Source organism: Erithacus rubecula (genome assembly GCF_903797595.1).
Source record: "Erithacus rubecula genome assembly, chromosome: 4".
NCBI lineage: Eukaryota > Metazoa > Chordata > Aves > Passeriformes > Muscicapidae > Erithacus > Erithacus rubecula.
This window is the reverse complement of record NC_136686.1, coordinates 14985527-15006188: the sequence shown is the minus strand read 5'-3', so window position 1 is coordinate 15006188 and position 20662 is coordinate 14985527. Positions and strand designations below refer to the sequence as shown.

Sequence of the window (20662 nt, the reverse complement as noted above, 5' to 3'; positions counted from 1 at the left end):
AACTAATCTTTTATTTATTGGGTAGCAGCATAGATATTGGTAACCGTACAACTGGGTACAGAAACTTGAAATAGTTGTTCACACAATCTGATATCAGCTTCCTCAAACTTTCAAGCTAAAAGACATAACAATGTCAAGGGAAGGAGAAATTTAATGTTGGAGAAGGGAAGAGTGATTTATTATGTGCTAGCCTCAAGTGGTGGATGTATCCCAGAACCCAAATTCATGTTTTGACTCATGCTCAAAAAAAGAAAGGAGTTAAGATTTATTCTCTTGAGGTCTTCCCCTTCAAAAGAGTACGTTTCTAAGTAGCAAATGGCTGGGGATGTTTTTACCTTGTGGGACCCTTCCTTGGGTCTGGTATTTTGGGCTTTACTTTACTGAAAAAAACACCCTTAACTAAGGAAGCACAGCTGGTATATAGTGTTGGTCAGTAGTATTTGCAAATAAGCATTTTAGACTTCACAAAGCTCTAGCAGGAAAAAGAGAGCAAGATTTGGTGTAAGAAGATGCAAACCTAAGTCCATGAAAATGGATTATTAAATCAATTGCCCAAGAAAGCAAGGCACATAGATCTTGCTGGCTTGCTAGCTTACGTTGTCTTGATTTATGTATGCATTTGTTCATAGCCCAAATTACTGTGTCTGCACCAGACTGGTGGAATAAACATTAACAGATAACATAAATGAGAAAATAAAATCAAATTAATGATGCAGTAACTTTTAGGACCGGTTAAATAATGGGTTTGATTTCTAATAGCAATCAGAAAGCAAAGCTGCCTATGAGGGGAATTTAATATCCTGAAGTTCTGATAGAAAGCTGACCAGTTGTTTTCATAATTAAATAGTTCAATGAGGCAGAATTGAGTCAGCAAGACCTTCGTTTCTGCATTAGCAGTAACTATGGTTCTCCAGCTCCCATAACTGCAATACCCATAAAAGTCCTTCAGAAAAAGTATCTTGATAACCCCAGATATACAGAATTTTATCTATAAACAAATGTCCTGATATTACATGGACAGAACACAGTCGAATTTCTGCTGTGAAAGAGAGGCTTGATGAAAAGACCTGGTACCATGCACAATTTCTGTTCTAAAAATACAGGCTAGTTTCCTGCTTCTGTGTGTGAAATAAAACTCCCACCAGTGTAGGATTTAATATTTATTGACAATTATTTTAGCTGGTTTGCTTCTCACACTTCTGATATAAAGTAGATGAGATACAATGCTGTGTTAGAAAATGAGATTTATTCACAGATTTCAGGATGAAAATGGCAACCTTTAGGCTGAGTTTGGGCAAACATCTCTTCAGCAAGGATACAGAGGAGGATAGAAAGGACCTTTTTAGTTTTGGCAGTGCTTGAGGTCCTGGGGAGGGGGCTGAGCTCTGTGTGTTCCCCAGCTCTCTTTATTGGTGCTTCACACCCCGCTGGAGTCCATTGTTGGAGTTCTCTGCTCCCTCCTGGCATTGCTGTCAATTCCAGGTGACTTCTATGCAGTAAATGCTACATGAGCCACCGATCCCATGTCTGCAGGCTGAGAGCCTGGGTAGTTCATTTACCCAGTTCCTCAGCATGACTGGTCTGATAAGAGTGTCATGAGCACCTCTGCTGCCTTATTGGATTATTTCCTTCTCTGGAGAATACTCATGCTTCCCCCCATCCCATGTTTTCATCTTTTTTCTTTTGCTCCCTATCCACTTGTGTGTTGAGATATTGCATTTTTATGTGGAAAAACATAAAATGTGTCTCTGACTTTTCTGATACCCTTTTTTTTTTTTTTTTTTTTTTTTTTTTTTTAACCACAGCTTTAAAACAAATGTTTCAGAAAGAGTGTCCTGGGCGTCTGCTTCCTTGTGGCACCCACTACTTGGAGATGAAAGCTTTTATTTGCCCCATCCTTTCTTTCAGATAACACTGTATACACTGTCCTAGATTACCTAAATCTAAATTATCCTACAGAAGTGGTTTCAGGCATAACCAGGCATGTATGGCTCAATGGGTACAGTTTTGGAGATTGGCAGAGATGGGCAGCAAACAGAAATTACTTCAACAAGAGCTGGCACTGGAGGAGGAGGAGGATTAACATGAAGCTGTGTCTTCACTTCATTTTCTCCCTGTTAATTTGGCACAGTGTGGCAGTACAGCTGAGGTGACCAGGCACTCTTAAGTGTCTCTGGTAGATGGAGACTGAGTTCCTCTTCTATCCTCTGTCCCACTCTCCATTACACAGTCAGGCTTCAGGGTGTTCCAGTGTAAATTACTGTAAGTTATGAGTGCACATTTTTGGTCATGGCTGAAAACAGGCAAAAGCTGATGATTTTTGCTTTATCCTGCCAAAACATAGGCTGGTGTCCACCATCCTACACTGCACCAAAACATAAATCAGCAGGGTTGAAAAAAGCAGAATTGATTTAAATAGATCTCTAAGTGATGAATAATTGTAACATGTATTGGTGATGATTTCAAATCTCGATTGGAAAAATGCACCTGTTTAAAATGATAGGTGGTTACTTCTACCACCCTTTAAAAATCTGTTCTCTTAATGGCAATTGGTGTGAAAGTAAGAAAGTATTATTGTTGAGTATACAATTAAAAATTAATTATTTTAATGCTGTTATTTAACAGTACTCAAATGAATAAAGTTGTAATTTAGTATGAGATTCTAATGTGTCCTTTTGTTAGGAGACATTATTAGTGGAATATGTACTGAGTTTCAGAAAACTGAGTTTGAATTAGGTTTCTAACTGTTTGGCCATTACCATCTTTTGTTCTGTTCCCTTGCTGGTTGCTTTAACGTAATGTTCTTCTAAACTTCTCTCCCCTGGTGGTGGCTCAAGAGCCCATAAGATCAACAGGGAAAACTGATTGCCTGTGTGAATTGCTGCAACTTACTATGCACCAAATGAAGTGCAAAAAAACAACCATAACACCCTTTGAATAAATGTAAAAAGAAGCAATTTTTTCTTTGTTTAATTCAAAGACAATATTTTTAAATGTCTCAGGCAGCAGTACATATAAAGCTTCTATAAAACTGTGTACTTTGAATAACTTCGAAGTGATACTAAATTCATAGGCAAAACAGAGTGTTCAAGTCTTACAAAGATAAGACAAATGTAACTATTAAAAGCAGTACAGTAATGAATTAAAGAAATTTAATGGATGAAATTGAAAACAGAATGAAGGGAGCAGCAAAATTTTAGGAATGGGGCAAATACAAAGCCTTGCTTTCTTGTTAAATGAAAACTGTAGTTTACACTTCTTCTTTTTTTTTTTTTTTTTTTTTTTTTTAATGGTTAAAACTGCTAAAATAATGCTGGTTTGCACAGCAGTGAGCATTGCCAGTTCTCAAGCATAAAGCAAGCTGTCAGGTCCTGGCTGTCCCTGTGCCCAAGGAAAGCCTCAGCCAGCAGGAGGCTTGAGGCCAAACTTGGTGATTCACAACTTGGCTGCAGAGGCTGAGCCCTGTGTGCTCTGTGTCCTGTTAGCAAAGTGACCAGGAGACACACTTGGTTGTTTATTGCAGCTCCAACAACGTGGTAGCAGCTCCTGTAGTAACTTTACTCATTGCCTGAGCCCTCCCCATATAGCTGCACAGTTTTGCAGAGATTCTTGAGGTGCTGAGTTGTTGCCAGTTGCCATTGAAAAGGGCTTTGTCCTTCCAGCTGCTTTTCCTTTTCCTGCTTTCATGGAGTACAACTTCAAAGAAGAAGTGAAAGTGTGCAGTACAATGAAGATCAGGTTTAATTTCTTTTACTGTGTGAATGAAGGATGCCAAAACCAAAACCAGGCATGGGCTTTTAGCTGTTCTCAGGTCTCTGTCTCATAAGAACAATATCCTTGTTTGTGTTTTTAGACAGCTGAAGTGGCACTGGCCAATTTGAAGAACAAGTATGAAAATGAAAAAGCAATGGTGACTGAGACCATGACCAAACTACGGAATGAACTAAAGGCTCTGAAGGAAGATGCAGCAACCTTCTCATCCTTGAGAGCAATGTTTGCAACCAGGTGAGGGAAATGGTGCTGCTGTCATGATCAGCACTGTGAACGTGTGTGCTAAGTGAGAACACACTTAGCTGTCCATGTTGGGTGCTTAGGAGGATAGAGAAATTATTTTCTGCACGATCAGGGGTTTGCTGGATGAAGGTGAATGAGTCCTAGAATGCACACGGTGCAAAACTTGCAAGCTTTCAAGTGCTGCTGAGACGTGTCTTGGAAAATAAAGCTGAAGAATAGCAATGTCAGTACAACCTTGAGTAAAGTGTTATAAATGACAATATATGCCTCCAGCATATTTGCATTTAAAGGGTTTTTTTAAAGTGAAAATCAAATAGTGGATTTATGTGGCTGATTTTCCCATTCAGAAGTAGGCAGTGATTCTGTCATGTAAAGCTATTGTATGGTTAATGATGATTTTCAGAACCCCACATTTTCGTTACAGTGAGATTTATTACTTACCAGTAGTAAAATCTATTTAATCAACCAGCCTATGCTGTAATCCAGTGCTAATCATTGAAAGGCCACTCCAGCATAAATTCTTATTTTTCCCACTGTGATGTTCAGTTTATTATCTTCTCCTTCACAGGATAAAAGCTTCACTTATCTTCTGTAACATAGTTCCTCCTGGCAGGACAGTAATTAATCAACTTTCATCTTTCTTTCTCCCACATCTTCTTCAGAAGAGCTTTTGATTTTACACGGAATCACAGAATCAACTAGGTTTGAAAATACTTCTGAGGCCGAGTCCAACCTATGACCCAACACAGCCTTGTGATCCAGACCATGACCCTGAGTCATGTCCAGGCTTTCCTTAAACACCCTCAGGGATGCTGACTCCACCACCTCCCTGGGGAGTTCACTCCAATGTCTAATAGCCCTTTCTGTGAAGAAATTCTTCCTAATGATCACCTAGACCTCCCTGGCACAGCTTCTATCTTAACTGCTTTTTAAAAGGTTACCTAAAAATAAATTTTTTAAAAGATCCAACATTTTCATCAATAAATTCTTATTTTGGAAATACTCAAGAAAGACTTTTCCCCCCTCTTATTGTCAAACACTGTATACATTTCTTGTTTTTGTTTTAGTCCATAAATGATAAGACATCTTTGTACCTTCTGCCAACATCTCTTCCATGCTGTTGGCAGTGCCATCTTGCCACTTCCAGCCTTCTAAGCTGTTTTATTGCTTAGTGACAGTGGCAGCAGCAGCTGGGAGAAGTGGGAAGGAAGGAGAAAAGGGACATTTCTTGTCGTGACATTGGTGCTGTGTACAAATTCATCATAGGTCCATCGTCAGAAGAGTGCGTGTAGCGACGTAATGGAAATGAAGAACCAGCTCAGCAGGTGGTGTGAACCAAGGTAGCCTGATTGATTTCATTGGCATCTAAAGATTTTCTTCCAGAAAGGAGAGCTCTGTGTGTGTGTGTGCGTTGGAAATGCTTGTGTTGACCTTTCCTTGCAAGCTCCTTACTCTAGAGACACAGGAACGTTCTAACTCTGTAAGAGCTCACGGAAGGTTGGTAACTCCAGAGCACAGGAGTGGTATCATGAGCATAAAGCAAACAAAGGTCTTGCATGGGCCATAAATCTTCAACATATGAGGTAAAAGTAGTTTCCAAAGCTTTTAAAGTTAATTAAAGGGAATGTTAGATTGTTGGTATACTGAATTCTCCTTATCCCATTTGGGCATTCTGAGTGCAGACTTCTGTTGGTAGAGCTGACAGGAGGCAGCAGCATCCTCTCTGAGAGAATTAGGCTGCACTTATGCCACTCATCCAGGTATCATTTCTAGCTCCTTTGTGTATAGAATGAAATAAACTTCTGTTCCTCTTCTTTGAATTATAAAGGGAGTCTGTCTGACTTGCTGAGTTGCACATTTTTAGTTTAAAAATTTCTAGTGTTACTAGAGATAAACTTCACCCAAAGAATTTACTGCTGTTGGTAAAGTCCATGTAGTAGTGATTAAACACTTAATGTATGGCCTATAGGACATATCCCTGCCCTTGACATCCTGAGTTTTGCCCCCTATTCTAGGAGCACAGTTATAAAATATTATTCACTACAAGGTCTTCCACATCATTATATTCCTATAGATTTTTCTGTTGTAAAATATTCATTTTTCTTCCCTAGCATGGAGTTTAATGGTCTTTATAATTAAATCAATCTTCCTAAATGGTCAAATCATTGTCTCATTCCCAATAGTCCATTTTGAAGAGCATTTGTTTAAATGACAGAGAGTTGATACACTCTATAAGCCTTTTGAAGAAATCTGTTTGAAAATACAAGGCTGTAAGATTTTTGTGCAGTAACATTAGATGCATAAAAAAGCAATTGTTTAGTCTTTAGTTGAATAAAAGTGGTTTTCTTGGTTATAGTGCATCACATGGTACTTACTCCTGATTTTGTACCATAGGAAGATCATCCTTCTGATAGTAAGATTGTATTAGAGTTCTGCTTATTCTGTTTGATAGAACAATATCCTTTCTCTTTCCATAAATCATAATTTTGGTTTCCAAGTGGTGGATGTACATCTGGTGCTGAACTGAGGCTCCTTTCTCAAATACCCTGGATAAATTCATAGCACACGTTATAAAGAGAGCACAGCACATCTGTTCCTGGTCTCAACAGCAAAGTTGACACTTTACTCCAGAGCTCCCTTCCCCTGTGCAGAAAGCAGGAGCCTTTCTTTTTCTGTGTTTTTCCTGACACTTGTTCATCCTTCACTCCTTAAATTATGTTTTCAGTTCTTCGTGTCAAAGGTCTTTCTGTCCTGCTTGTCACTCTACTTTTGCCTTTTTTCATTCTGGAACAGCTTATTTAACCCAAAAATCTCTGAGATTCTGATTTCTACAGCTTCCTTCTTCCCTTTTCATTAGCCTTGTGATCCCTTTCTGGGATTTACATGCTTTGGAACTGTTCATAATATTTCCCAGAACACCTCTCTTGGAAAAACAAAGCAACATAAAATCTCTTTTGTGGGATTCAAGGGGTTGGCAAAGCAGAGCTGAATTAGATGCCCGGGCCATGTGCCACCTTTAACTTGCTTATTTTGTCATGGTCTGCTTCTGGTATTCCCAGAGTAGTCTTTCCTGCCCCTTCTGTTGTTTCTGCTCACTCTAGTCCTGAGTTGCTGACCCAGGGTGAGAGTTGTGGGTTTGTGAAGCAGTGAGCAGCACTCATCCAGAGGACCAATAAATAATTATTTAAAACATTAGTTTTCTAGTCTAGAGTGGGTATTGCCTTGTGAGAGGAAGACCTGTGCTGATGGAAAGAAGGAACCACTTTTAAACAGGATACTAAAATGATTCATGAAGCAAACTTAGTGAGTCCTTACACTGCTTGCTTTCCCAGCCTAAATAGAGATGTGTAACAGGAGGAGCAGAAAATATTGCTTGTGGTATTGCCATAGTCCTGACACTGCATGCATGAAATTTTATCTTCGTCCATCAAAATATCTTCTTATGATAATTTTTAAAGAAAAATGTGTGCTGAAGAGACTGAGTAGGAAGATTGGACAGATCCTGGAGCTGAGAAAACATTTGTGAATAGAAGAGAATTATGATTATATGGTTAGAGCAGGGACCTGTCATTGTCAGTGTCACCAGGTTTTAGCTCAAGCTCTGCTATGATTTATGTTACCTAAATTATACATAAGCCTGATTTGGTATTTGGTTTATGTTCCTAGACAAGAGGGATAGATGAAACCAGAAATCCCTTAAAATCCTATATAAGCTTCTTGGATCAGTTCATAAAAAAGAAGTGGGCTTATGTGTCTGTCTGCCTCCTTTGAAAAATAGGTGAAACCTTGACTTTTGCTGTAAGTACACCAGCAGACAGCAAGAAAACAGAGCTGTTTATATAATAGTCACTTGCAGCTTACAACCTGTCCTGGGGCAAGAGGGAAATTGGGGAAGAGTTCTGACTCAGGAGGACATAACCTAACTTTTGGTATCACTATTTGAACCCTCCTGAAAGACCCATTCAGAGCTGTGGAGTCTCCTGGAGCCCTGCAATGGTCTCTGCCATGGTCATCTTTCCTAGGAGTTCTTCGCTCTTTTCTTTTCAGAGATCCTTAACCTTTTTCTTCCTTCTGTTAAACTTGATGAGTGTTCATCCAGTGTGTGGGTGAAAGGCAATATAGATGTGTGCAATGCTTTTTTCTTTTTTAATTGGAAACGCTTCTCCTTTTATCCCACACTTGCACATAGCTGAGAATATTTCAGTGAAGGGAAATGGCTGCAGGCAGTAGTTACCTCCCACTACACCAAATAACCTTCTCTGCTGCAAAATTCCAGGAGATCAGAGGCTGTTTATTCAGCAGTTTCTAAAGTTAATTGAGGCCTTTACTTGGGTGATTTAGGTTTAACCTTTCTGACCACTTTCTCAAAAAAAACCCCACATGGGCTTGCTCTTACTGGGACGCTTCTAGCAAGGACATGAAATTAATCAGAGCAGTTGGAAAATGTATTAATGAGATTAGTTTTGTTTCAAGTATGAGACCAGCTGATAGCATGGATATATAGTAATAGGATATCCAGATTTCTCAAGACAGCTTAATATAGTTATACCAGGTTCATCTAGGACTGCTTTAGTAATATCCACCTTCATGGCACTTGGGCTGTTTTGCAAATCAGATGCACAAATACTAAGAACACCTTCTAAGACCTGAGAAAAATGAAAAATCAATATTTTTCCAAAACCAAAATTGATATACTGGCATATTAAAGGGGGGACAGTTCATTCCTCTAGTGGCAGTGTGCCACAGATGGTTCTGCAGGTGTTATGTCTGAAAATTTTTGACAGGAAACATATTTGGAAACAAAAGAGGTCTCCTGGACAAAGAGGAAAGCAGGAGAGAATAAAGGATGTGGATACAAACCCCACCTAGTTACAAGAATGAGGCTTTAGAACTCTGATAACACAGACATTAAAGTAAATTAATTTGCAATAGGAATTGGTATAATATTCAGAATGTTGATTTCATGTCTCTGTCAAGGAAACTGACTTAAGTATCGACAGACATCTCACAGCTTGGAGCACAAATAAGTGTACAAGTTGGCTTTAAGCCAACTAGCATTTCATAAGTATCTCTTTCCCTCTAGGCTTGGGTAACAACAATGGTGCTTATTAAGGTTCTGTAGAAGAAACATAATACTGAAACTGCAGATGAAGCTGTATCTGATTTAGTAACTTTGCTTGCAGTGCCTGGATTGTTCAAAAGGGTAATGCAATGTATATATAACTATTTGTTTGTGAAGAATAACTAACTTCACATTTTCAAGTATACTTGGTTTCTGTTTCCCAAGGGGAAGATTAAAATTTCAGAGAAATTAGTTTCATCCCTCAGTTTGCAATACTTCAGAGGTTTATTGCATCACACATTTTGATAAGGAAGACTAAAATAGTTTTCTATGATTGCTTTCTGTAAGTGATACTGGTAAAGTTACATCCTCATCCATTACACAATTGCAATTACACAGCAAGGATACTTAGATTCACCCAGATCTTGAGGGAAGGAGATCTGGTGAAGCTGCATAATTCAACATGAAAAATTCTTGGGTGTTTCCACAAATGTCTGATGGTCAGGCAGTACTGCTGTCTGTAAAGAATCTCTGTGCTGGGATACATTTATTTTTATTGCTCTTGTTACTCAGATGGTCTGTTGCTATCAAACTGAAGCTATTTTGCTTCGAAGAAGTGTTTTAAGACAATTTTGAAATGCCTTGCTTTTCCTGTTAACTTTGGGGAAGTATTGGTAAAACCAGAAATAAATTGAATTTGGTATTAAATCTAACAAAATTATAAGAAAGGTTGTTTTAGTTCTCAGAGATCTAAAGCAAATGAAAAGATAATTTTCCATGTGGGTAAAAAAGGCTGAGAATTAAAAAGGAGTAGGTGACCATGGCAATGAACACACCTCCAAGAGATTCAACAGTAAATGTGAAATAACTTCCAGGTTTGGAGTTTCCTGAATAGTATCCTTTTAATCAATGGTAAATAGTGGTAATCATGGTAATAAATGGTTGACAGGGGTTAATAACTAAAGGTTTCTCATTTCACAAAATCTGGTGTGTCAAGTGTTCAAACTACTTGCAGTCTTTTTGTAATACTTTGTTGAAGTGGATATTACTACCTGTGGAAAATAGTGTTTTCTGATTGGTAGACATTATTATCCATGGTGACTTACTAGAAGAAGCAGCACACAAAATTATTTGTGGTCTAAACTGGTCCATACCTCCCCTGTAATGGCTTTTTATTTGCATCAGAAACAGGCTACATTGTCATAGACTATGTCAATATAGGCAGAGGTTGTCTTGCTGAATGGGAAGTGTTGACATTCAGATCCAAGTCCAAATTTATTCCAAGTGGGAGCAGAAGAGTTCAGGCTGCTTGCTGCCAGGATCAGGGGTCTGAGCCCAGCTCTGGGGATGTGCTGACTGCTAGATGGGTTCTTGGGCCGTCTCCCAGATTGCTGTTCCTCCACAGGTGTGATGAGTACGTCACCCAGCTGGATGAGATGCAGAGGCAGCTGGCGGCTGCGGAGGATGAGAAGAAGACCCTGAACTCTCTGCTGCGCATGGCAATCCAGCAAAAACTTGCCCTGACCCAGCGACTGGAGGATTTAGAGTTCGACCACGAGCAATCCCGACGCAGCAAAGGCAAGCTGGGGAAGAGCAAGATCGGCAGCCCTAAAGTAAGTGAGGAGGCATCAGCCACCGTGCCAAGCATAGACACTTTCCTCCTGCATAGTCAGGGCCCACAGCAGCCAAACTTACTGGTCAGCAGTGGCACTCAGAGGAAAAGGTATGCATGCAGTGATCTTTACAGTACAGTGCAGTAGCCAGATTTGCATTAAAATAGTTCACTGAATTATAAACATAATGATTCTTTTTTTAGTTTTATTTTTTTCTTTCCGTACTTTGACTGGGGAGAAGGAGGTGGGGAGAATATGAGTATGAAATTCAAAGCCTGGCAACATGTGGTTCTGATCCACTTGTTATTTCCTCCTTCTAAATGCAGTGTTTTGAACTATATTGTCAGTGTCTTGGTGCATCTTGTATGTCTTTATTATTAAGTGTGAATGTATTTTCTTTATCGAGTTTTCTTTAAGTTTTCCTTATGATATTCCATAATGAGCATCTGAAATAAAAGCATTGTGCTCTGTGAGCATTTTAGTGCTTAACATGAAAGAAACTGCATTTCTTTGTTAAGCTCTGGTGCTCACTTGTTCTTTATCAGTGTGAAAAGAATATGGATGTGTTCACTCAGATCAATTTTTCTATATGGAAGCAAGAAACCTTTTGAAGGGGTTGGCTGCCATTCATAACCTAATGCAAATATTTTGCCGTTCAAGCAGTGAGCTTATGTCTTGTGCCTGCCCCTGTGAAAACTCTGTAGGTGTGAGCATCTCCATGGATTTGAAGATGAAGAAGACTGTTAGAGAAGTCCTAGATAATCATCCCCTTTTCTTGTGTGCTCTAATCACAATGCAAAACCAAGAGAACAGTCAGGGAACCTTGTGCAAGCTGATTTGAGGATGCTGAGATATAATCCAACCTTATCTCCTCCTTCCCTAAGCTGAATGAGGATTTCCAATGCAGGCAAGGTGTCCTGCTCTGGAAATGACATGTCAATGATAGTTCATTTTTACCTGTTAAGCAAGTTAAGATGATATTGTAATCCGTGAGGTTTTGAAAGGTAATTAAAGTAAAACTCTTTTGTTTCCATATGTATTTTTCTTGGATCTCCTGCAAGACTATTCTCACCTTCCCTTTGTGATCAGAGCCATCCCAGGACTTCAGGGACCTACCTCCAGAAATTATTAAGAGCCCCCCCCTCATCCCGCCTCCACAGAATCATATCTTCTGAGGGGCCCCCCTTCCATGAGTGAATTCATCCATGGGCACCGTCTCAGCAAGGAAAAAAGGTTAACCGTGGCCATACCAGGTAAACATTTTTTCCTTGGGTGCATGTGGTGCTGAGTGGTTAGCAGAGCAGGGGACCCTCCCAGCACTGCAGATGCAACTTAATTTGGGCACCTTCTTAAAAAGCAAAATGTCTCCTCCTTTGTCACGGGTGGCAGGAGATGACATTCTGCTGGCAGCGGCCCAAACTGGTTTCAGATGCAGTGTGGAATGTCCTCCTGTGGTATATGTAGGTGCAGTCCCACTGGCATCCACAGAGGCTGCACCCTGGTGCCTGGGTGGAACCCAGCCTGGTGGTGGCATTGGTAGTCCCCCTGAAGACACAAATCTCATGGGATAGAGGAGTCAGATGTGTGAGGACCAGTGAGGGGGTGGCTGGCAGTGTGCAGGAGCCTCCCCAGCACCCATCTTCTCACCCTAGGGCATGCAGTCAGGTTTTTCCAAAGGGTGATATTCAACTCACAGAAGGCTTTGTTTATACAAATTGAGTCATGAAGTTTATCTGTGCAAGAAAGTTTTGCTCTTAATTTCCTGCCAAAATGTAATGTCTGCCTCAAATGAGGCATAGAAAGGAAATGCAAACTGGGATGACATTTCAAAGGTGTGATAGCTTTCTTCTCCTGAGAGAACAGCAGATAATTTCTTATCTTCTGCATGTGAGTAGGAACTTTAGCCTTTAACCAGCCTTGCCTGATGGTAATTTTGTCCATTCTTTGTTTTGAAATATGGTATACACAAAAAGCATAAGTAGAAAATAAAAACCCATACAAGTAGTTTCTGCTGGAGTAGATGTTTATTTTGGGATGCTGAGCAGTACCCTGTAGTAGGTGATATTTCTCACCTGGTGCCATCAGTGTCAGAGCTGCCTCTGAGTAGTGCCATGCAAGTAACACCCACTCAGAGGACAAGTGTAAAACTGCAGATTCTAAACAAGACATTTTCCTGAGATGTGTTGCAGTAAATAAATCCAAGAGCTGTCTTCTGAGGAGAAAAATGTGGGAGTGGGGGGAAAGGAGCATCTGATATCTCATGGAATATCACGAGTGCATGGACCACAGATTGAGAAATGCTGACAGAGTCTTTTTGTCCAATAACAGAGACCAAAGGATGAAGCAGCCTGAAAGGTAGAATTGTCCAGAAAATTGCTTGTCTGGAGTCTTACCTGCCACTTTAGGTACATCTCTACATATTTAGACTATAAGGGTCTTGAGACAGGGTCACTGATTTATGTGACAGTTGTCCTTATGAATCTGCAACAGTCTCAGCTTTCTGAATGCATTTGTCAAAATTTTATACCATCACATGGCTTTAGTCTCAGCCTGTGAGACTGACAGGTCCAAACCTAAGATTTTTCTGAGCATTCTGATTTTAGTGTTGGGAGGATCAGGTTAGAATCAAGTTGAGGATTAAGCAGGGAATTATTGATCATTGTTTTTACCAGTTTCTGGAAGATTTCTTACTGTTGTTAACAGATGAAAGGAAGGATGCACCAGGTAGGATTTTTTTGCCATCTGTCTAATTATCTGTTTCCTGAAAGTAAAAACAGCAAAGAATGTTATTCTTCTGCTTTTATTAAAAATGTTTAAAAGTCTTGTCTCACAAAGAGCTTCTGTTCTCAGATGATTTGTGCAGTCAAGCAAAGGCAGCATAAAGTGCAGCAACCCACACCTGCTTCTTCATCAGAGGGTGGAAATAAGTAGCATCCAAACTCCAACATTGTGGAGCAAAGTGTAGCTTAGCTTGAGACTGAGTCCCCAGAAGTGGATTAAGAATGAATCAAACCTACATTAAATGGAAACCTGTTTTGGTTTTGTTCTTTTAAGTCTCTGAACTATTTCCTTCACCCATGTGGTCTGACAGCTTCCCTGTCCTTTCATGAGTGCCCAGGGATTTGGGGACTGGGAGGCTGTAACTGGGAATGTGTTTGGTTGGAGATGGAGGCCAAGAGCCAAAACAGCTGAAGTTGGTGGCAGGAGAAACAGGACAGGTTCCTCTGCCCCATGAGCCCCATGCAGTAGCAAGCTGTGCTTGTGTTTCTCTTGCTCCTTCTTCTGAATTTGGTACTTGGCAGAAGAGGCTGCCTTTGCTTTGTCTGCTGGATACCTGGAGAGGGAAAGCTGGACCACCTTTGGCAGCCTTCTTCAGAAGAAGACCAGCTGTATTGAAGACCTCTTAAGCAAGAGATTGTCATGTCCTGCTCGATTTCCATTTGAATGCCCTCACTCAGCTTTATTTCAGCATGCAGGTACCTCTGGCACAAAGCTGTGACAGCACGACTTGATCTGGCCTTTCTAATTGAATTAATGGCTCTTAACTGCCTGCAGGGACTAAAAATACCAAAGTATCATGTTCCATTTCTCCTAGGTAATGGCATGCATTTGGCTTTGTTGTTCGTTTCTTCTTTGCTTCTGTTCTGCTGACATGAATTTTTAAACTTTCAAGTCTTTATTCTTCTGATAACAGTCAGCCCAGCACAATTCCAGCCCACCTTTGGATGTGTTTGTTTGTTTTCCTAACTACATGAAAAAGCCAGGGCATATAGAAAGCCTTGTGCTGGGTTTGGCAGTGGGTAACATTGAAAAATAACCTTTCCTTTGCAGTTATGTTCAAACTCCTTGAATATGAAGTCACTAGGTGCCTCTTAATACACCACAGTCCCAAATATGAAATACAGTTCCCAACCTCTTCAAGGAAAGGTTTCCTGTAGTATCTGCCTTGACAGCACTCTTTTTTCTGCCAGATACTTTAGCGTGGCAATTCCAAAAGTTGAGTATAAAGTTCTGCTATTTTATCTTAAAATTAAATCAGGATCCTTGTGTAGAAGATGTACCTGAAGTAAAAGGTTATGAGAAGGACAGTAACCAATGGCTGCAGTTCTCACACAGAGTCAGCAACAAACCACCCAAGAATCTCTTTGTTGGAGCACTCTAGACAAAATGTGGTGGATGCTTCTTTCCCCTCTTGTCTATGCTTAGTATTTAAAATCCCACATAAGAAAACACTGTAAAAATAAAGTATTGCATATTTTGAAGAAATACAGATCCTAAGATCATAATTGAGCAATCCTTTTAGAGAGATCTGTATGGTCATATCTATGTTATTTTATCAAAATAGAAAAAAGGTAGGTGCCAACCTTAAATGTAACACATTTCCCTCAAATTCCAAGCCCAGCTGAGGCCAGATATTTGGTTGATCCATGCCAGGATAGACCCATGGATTTCAACAGAATTATGCTAGTTTGCTGTGATCCAAAGTTTGTATTTTTGCAGTGTTTAAATTAATTGTTCTTCATTGTTACAAACCATTTCATAAAATGGCTCTTCTAAAAACCTGTAAAAACAAAAAAAAAAAAACCAAAAAAACCTCAAAATCAGGTGGTTTTGTAGGGTTGCTCATCTCTGGAAGCACATTAAACCTGAAAGCATGCTTGCTTTTCAGCTGTCTTTCTAGAGTGATTTGCAGCCTGGCATTTAATTCCCACAAGAAGAGACTAATGTGGAAGATAAAGACAGCACAAATATTGCCACATAATAGTATAGCAACTGCTTAGGCACTAAACTTACCACCTACCACATGTAATAAAGAGTATATAATAGCTATTCTTACTGAAAAAATAATCCAAGATTAATTTCTGATGTAGCTCTATACTTACTGCAAACCAAATGTGAATCACAATATGGTACAAATAAATAACTCTGTTCGTTGGTTTGCATTCTTACCATAAAATTTAACTTCATTTGTAAAAACTCTATCCCAAAGGCAGTTCTTTGAGTGTCACCAAGAACTAACTTACAACATCTGTAGATGGAAAGTATTTCTTTAAAGCTAACAAGAAAAATGAAAATAAAAAATCTCAATGACCCAAATGTTGAGGTCTTAGGAAGTCTTATAATTAAATTGTTAAACTAGAACTCAAGGGAAATTGCTGAAGAGTTGTCTTTGCTGCTTGCCTTTACACTGAGAGTGGTTTAAAATAGAACAATAGGTAAGAAACCTGGGAATGCATTGATCTGTTTGATGCTGCACAAACACAATTTTACACAAGGAGGAGAGGGTCTTCTGAGTAGGGTGGTTCTTGGTTATAGGGAATTAAGGGCTTTTGATAAGCCATGTGAGAAGTTGAGTAAGCTTTCTTGGCTCAAGGAATAAGGAATACACTCTCATGTTATTTTTAAATATTTGTTCTTTCTGGATTTTGAGCTTTTTTAAAGTGCAGTGTTTTAGATGTGACTTTCTGAAAAGGTTATTCTCTATATAATCATGTTCCTTCTGTATTTCTCTTTAAATAACCTTAAAGTGGAACTTGGCATGTGGGGCAAGATTGTTGGTTGTACTCCTCCTTCTTGCTTCTTCATCTTGTTTAGGTAGTGAGAAGATAGAGGAAATCCTTTTCAAAAGGTGTGTTGTGAGTAGAGGCTGCCTTATCCTCCCCTTTTGGGTGCAGGGGTTAGGAAAACAAGCAGAGGTTTTCAGGCTGACACCTCTCTGCACAGAGGAGTCTGTCTGGAGAGGTGTGCCTGTGTAAAGGTCAGGGAAATACATTTTTGATAGCAGGTTTGTGTCTGCTTTTCTTGTGTGATGAAAAGGGTTTATGATCAAGGTCTTTAGCTGTGCACATTTTTCGTTTGTTTAGGAATATTTTGCCAAAAACAGTTTCAGCTTTGCTTTTAAGCTGAAGTACCAATATCAGAAAGTGAATCACAAATTTCCAAGGTTTGCTGCTGTAGATATTACTTCAATATCTCAACTTTGCTTTTTTTATCAGGGAGGGGCTCCTTCTTTTTTTAGCAGATAACAGTCTTTCAAACAAAAACATATACACTTCTCCATTTTGAAACAGCAGGGCTGTCAGAAATCTGAACACAGAAAGCACAGCTTCTTTTAAAAATGGTTGTGGAGGAAGTCCTTTGGGGAACACTGTGAGCTCAGGAATTCATTTTGCTAGGAGGGTGCTTTGTAGATCTTTGTGATTGCTCAGGTTGCACAGTGAAGAGTTTTAAATATTTCTTACTTCTCCTTTGTGAATGAATTTTATGGATTGACAAAGAGGAAAATCAACATAATTAGGATCTGTGTACCTCTTTCTGTGCTGATTTTAAGTTAGATAATTTTATACTGAGTTCTTTACAAAGTGGATTCTTCTGTGCATTAAGTGGAAGAGTTTATTCTTGAAAAGCAGAAGGGGTGGTTAACCAAGCCACAACTATTGTATAAGATATGCAGCCATGTAATATTTAACTAGTCAGGCTGGTCTGTTCTGAATTGTTCCCTGAGGAGAGTTTGATTTGCTTCATCCAAGCAAGCCAAAGTGTGGAAGTTCTTAAGAACAATTATTTTTAAAAATCCCCCCTAACTTTATTCTGGTAACAAAAACTCAGTCTGAGTACAAATTGCCCTTTGCTTCATTAGAGATCCATGGATGATTCTTCTAATAAAGTATATTGTATTTTTATCTGCTGGGAATGCACTTGTGTTGATGATGACCTGCAAGATGTCTCTGAGCTTGTGCAATCAGACCCTGGCTGTTGTGAGACTCATGCAGTAGTGGTTGAATCTGTCTCTGCTCCTCATGAAAACTGGATTTTTTATGTTTTAGTAGGTTTTTGAAAAAAATAATGTGTAATGTTTTTTTTTAAACCTGAATATGATGCTCTCCACAAAAGGGATAATTCAGTCATTATTTACTTATTATCTGTGTTCTCTTTTTTTTTGTTCTGCCTTGTCCTATTTTCTGTGGGTTCTGTAAACATGCCATATTTGTGTCTATGTGTGCTCATTGTTTGATGAGCAGTATCAGTACATATATACAGATATATGTATATATCTTCCTGTCCTGCATCTGATTTGCTCATTTAGCTCAGCTGAATGAGCATTGCATATTTGTGCCATTTCAAGCATGACGTGTTGTCCCTGTGGAGGCCGTTTTGAATTTGAGGAACAATGTCCTTGCCAAGGACATTGGTTGGCTGTAACTGATGAAGAATTCAGCTGGCTAAATGTACTTTTACCTCTTGGTGCCACTGTGAACAGGACCTTTTCACTCTGTGCTTTTCCTCTCTTGCATTTAGCTTTCCAGTTGCCACTGATGAGACCAAACCCATACATTTCATGCTGATCAATATGATTTAATTGTTTTGGCATGAATTTGCTGCAGTTCTACAAGTTTAGTTTATTTTTTATTTATGTTTTTTTTCACTATATAAAGAAAGCAATCCTGAAATAAGGTCTGTTTTTCATAAAAGCCCTAATTTGTTTGATAAGACATTGAAAAATAATAATAATAAAAAGAGGATTGCAGTGAAATCCATGCCTTATTGATGCATATTTTCATTGAAAGGTTATTGACATTTTTCTCTCTCTATCTAAGCTATGACATCATTGCTTGATTGAATGGTTTACATGAGTATAATTTGTTGAAGTTCTCCAGTAAAGTCTTATTTAGACTTCTGGGGTTTTTTTTCTAGCTAAACAGGTATACAGGTACACATCAAATATTTAAGGCATTTTACCAGATATTTGTTGCTTTCTCTGAAAATTTTGGGCTTTGCAATCCAGTCCTATCAATTAACTAAAACAAAGATTGAAATATACTTACAATGTTGGTGACAAAAGTAATCTATTTCTATCTTCTTTTATGACAGGGTTTAATGTGATTTCATAACTTGCTGATTTTTGCCATCAAATACAAAAGAATATTTAATATTGTGCTTTTTGCCTCATAAATCAGGCAAAACAGAAGTGAATCTCAGTTTAAATTAGACATGCTGACATTCTAGCTCTCCAATAGAGCAGTTCCTTGGGATGTTGTGGTGTTTGGAGGAAGCTCACAGCAATTCTTTAAATAAGATTAGTGTCCTTGATTTTAATATCTCCCTGCCTGCATTTTTTAGGGGCATAGAACTTTATAATTGTAACTTATGTGGTTTCCTCCAAAGCCTACTAAAATTACTATTCCCACTGACTTCAAACATTGGATCAGGCCCATATAATAGTGCAAGTATTTTTGCTCTGGATGATTTTGTGACCTGAAATGTATCCTTGACTTACATTTCCATGGTAAACAACAAGATTGAAATGTGATGAATTGTGTAGTTTTAAGACCTTTCTTTTGCTCTTTTGAAATGTGCAAAATGTATATGTCTTTTAGTAAGTGTTTCATGAATCATCAGACCTTTCTAAATGTGCTTTTTATGAACTGTATGTAAAAGAAAGGAACTGAAGATATATTTTTCAGCTTATGCCATTTCCATTTTTGCTGTTTTACTAACCCATTATTTGGCTTCTCAGTAGATTTAATGAGGAATTATTTAAAGCATTCACAGAAACCATTTGAAAAATAACATGAGCACGTCATGATATAGAAAGTGTGAAAAGGGCTACAGAGCTGACAAGAAACCACTTAATGTTCAGAGCCTGTAACTGGAGAAAAATGCATTTCACAAATTTTGTTAATGGCAAGGTATTATTTCTATTTAAAAAGCTATTCTTAGTGTGAGGAAAAGGCAAGGCTGGGATATGGCTTTATCACTGTATTTATGAGCTAGCAGGCACCACTGAAACATGTAGACTAATGGGGGAACAGCTCTCTAGATTTGGGAGAATTCAGGTGTATAAAGAAAATACAGGTGAAGTCATGCAGAATGAGGAAATTAAGGGCAAAAGCACATCATCTAGTGTAGCTGCTGTGTAGATGAAAGAACTCAGGAGGACATGGCCAAGAAACCTGACATGTTCTGGAAAGCCCTGAATCAGTGACCCACTAAACCATGGCTGTCTGTGCTGTGTGCCAGGCAGTGCATGAAGTGGTTGGTGATGCTCCACGAGTCTGTTTGTGGAAAATCGCTGAGATAGACAGCATTTCCCTAAATGCCATAAAAAAATAGCAGTTAAACTCCCTACCTGCTCTTATCTTGAGAAGCATTTAACAGCAAACCGTCTGTTAGGTTAAGTCTGCCTGACCTTATCTTAAAGTGCTCAGAGGAGGAGGAGCAGAAGGAGGTCCTGTGTCAGGAGCATGTGATTGTAGAAACAGTGGGATGTTTTTACAAGAAAAAGAACATGGGCATGGGGAGATGACAGGAGATGAGGATTTTAGGTGCATCTTACTGCTGGCCTACTGCATCTTAGGGCAATGCATAAATATTGTGAGTTAATGGGAGTTCAGCAGCATGCTCACATCTCTTCAAATAGTTTTTAAGAAGACTAAGTAGGGCAAGAATTGAATGTTGATGTAACTTCTCTGATCAAAAGTAATCTAGAAAGTTTCCTGAGTAGCAAGCTTAAATGTGAGTTGCCTGTGTACTTGCACTCTTAACACAGGAATTTCATAGTAGATTACCTTTACTGTGAAGATAGCTGAAAATGATATTTGGTTGACACATTTCTCTATCTCCAATCCATGATCCATTACTCAGTTTAATGGAACTGAGGTAAAATTCAGACAGTGGGAAACTGCAGATAATGTGGGTGCTGGAAAATGTGCAGGAGATAAGCAGTGCCTGGTGAGCTTTGTTTGGCTGCCAGTGTGGAGCTGTGCCAGGATGGGGCTGGCTCTCATGGAGTGGTAAAATGGCTCTGCACAAGGGTCAGTCCTCCTTCCTACACTGGTCCTTTTGCTCACAGGCCAGGACAAGCTGATCAATCCTGCTCTGAGCAAGCTGGGGTTAATTAGGCCAGCCAGGCTCCAGGTGGAACCCCAGAGGCTGCTCCACCATAGACCTCTCCTTCCAGGGCAGCCTGCAA

The 20662-nt window shown here is 39.2% G+C and overlaps 1 protein-coding gene across 1 annotated transcript in view; it reads left to right on the top strand.

Annotated features, from left to right (window-relative positions):
- The window catches only part of BICD1 (BICD cargo adaptor 1), a 157955-nt gene that overhangs the window by 120887 nt on the left and 16406 nt on the right, over positions 1–20662 (top strand). Inside the window, 4 exon segments of the mRNA XM_079303429.1 lie at positions 3854–4005; positions 10482–10799; positions 11751–11826; positions 11828–11942. Coding sequence (XP_079159555.1) covers positions 3854–4005; positions 10482–10799; positions 11751–11826; positions 11828–11942 — 661 coding nt within the window.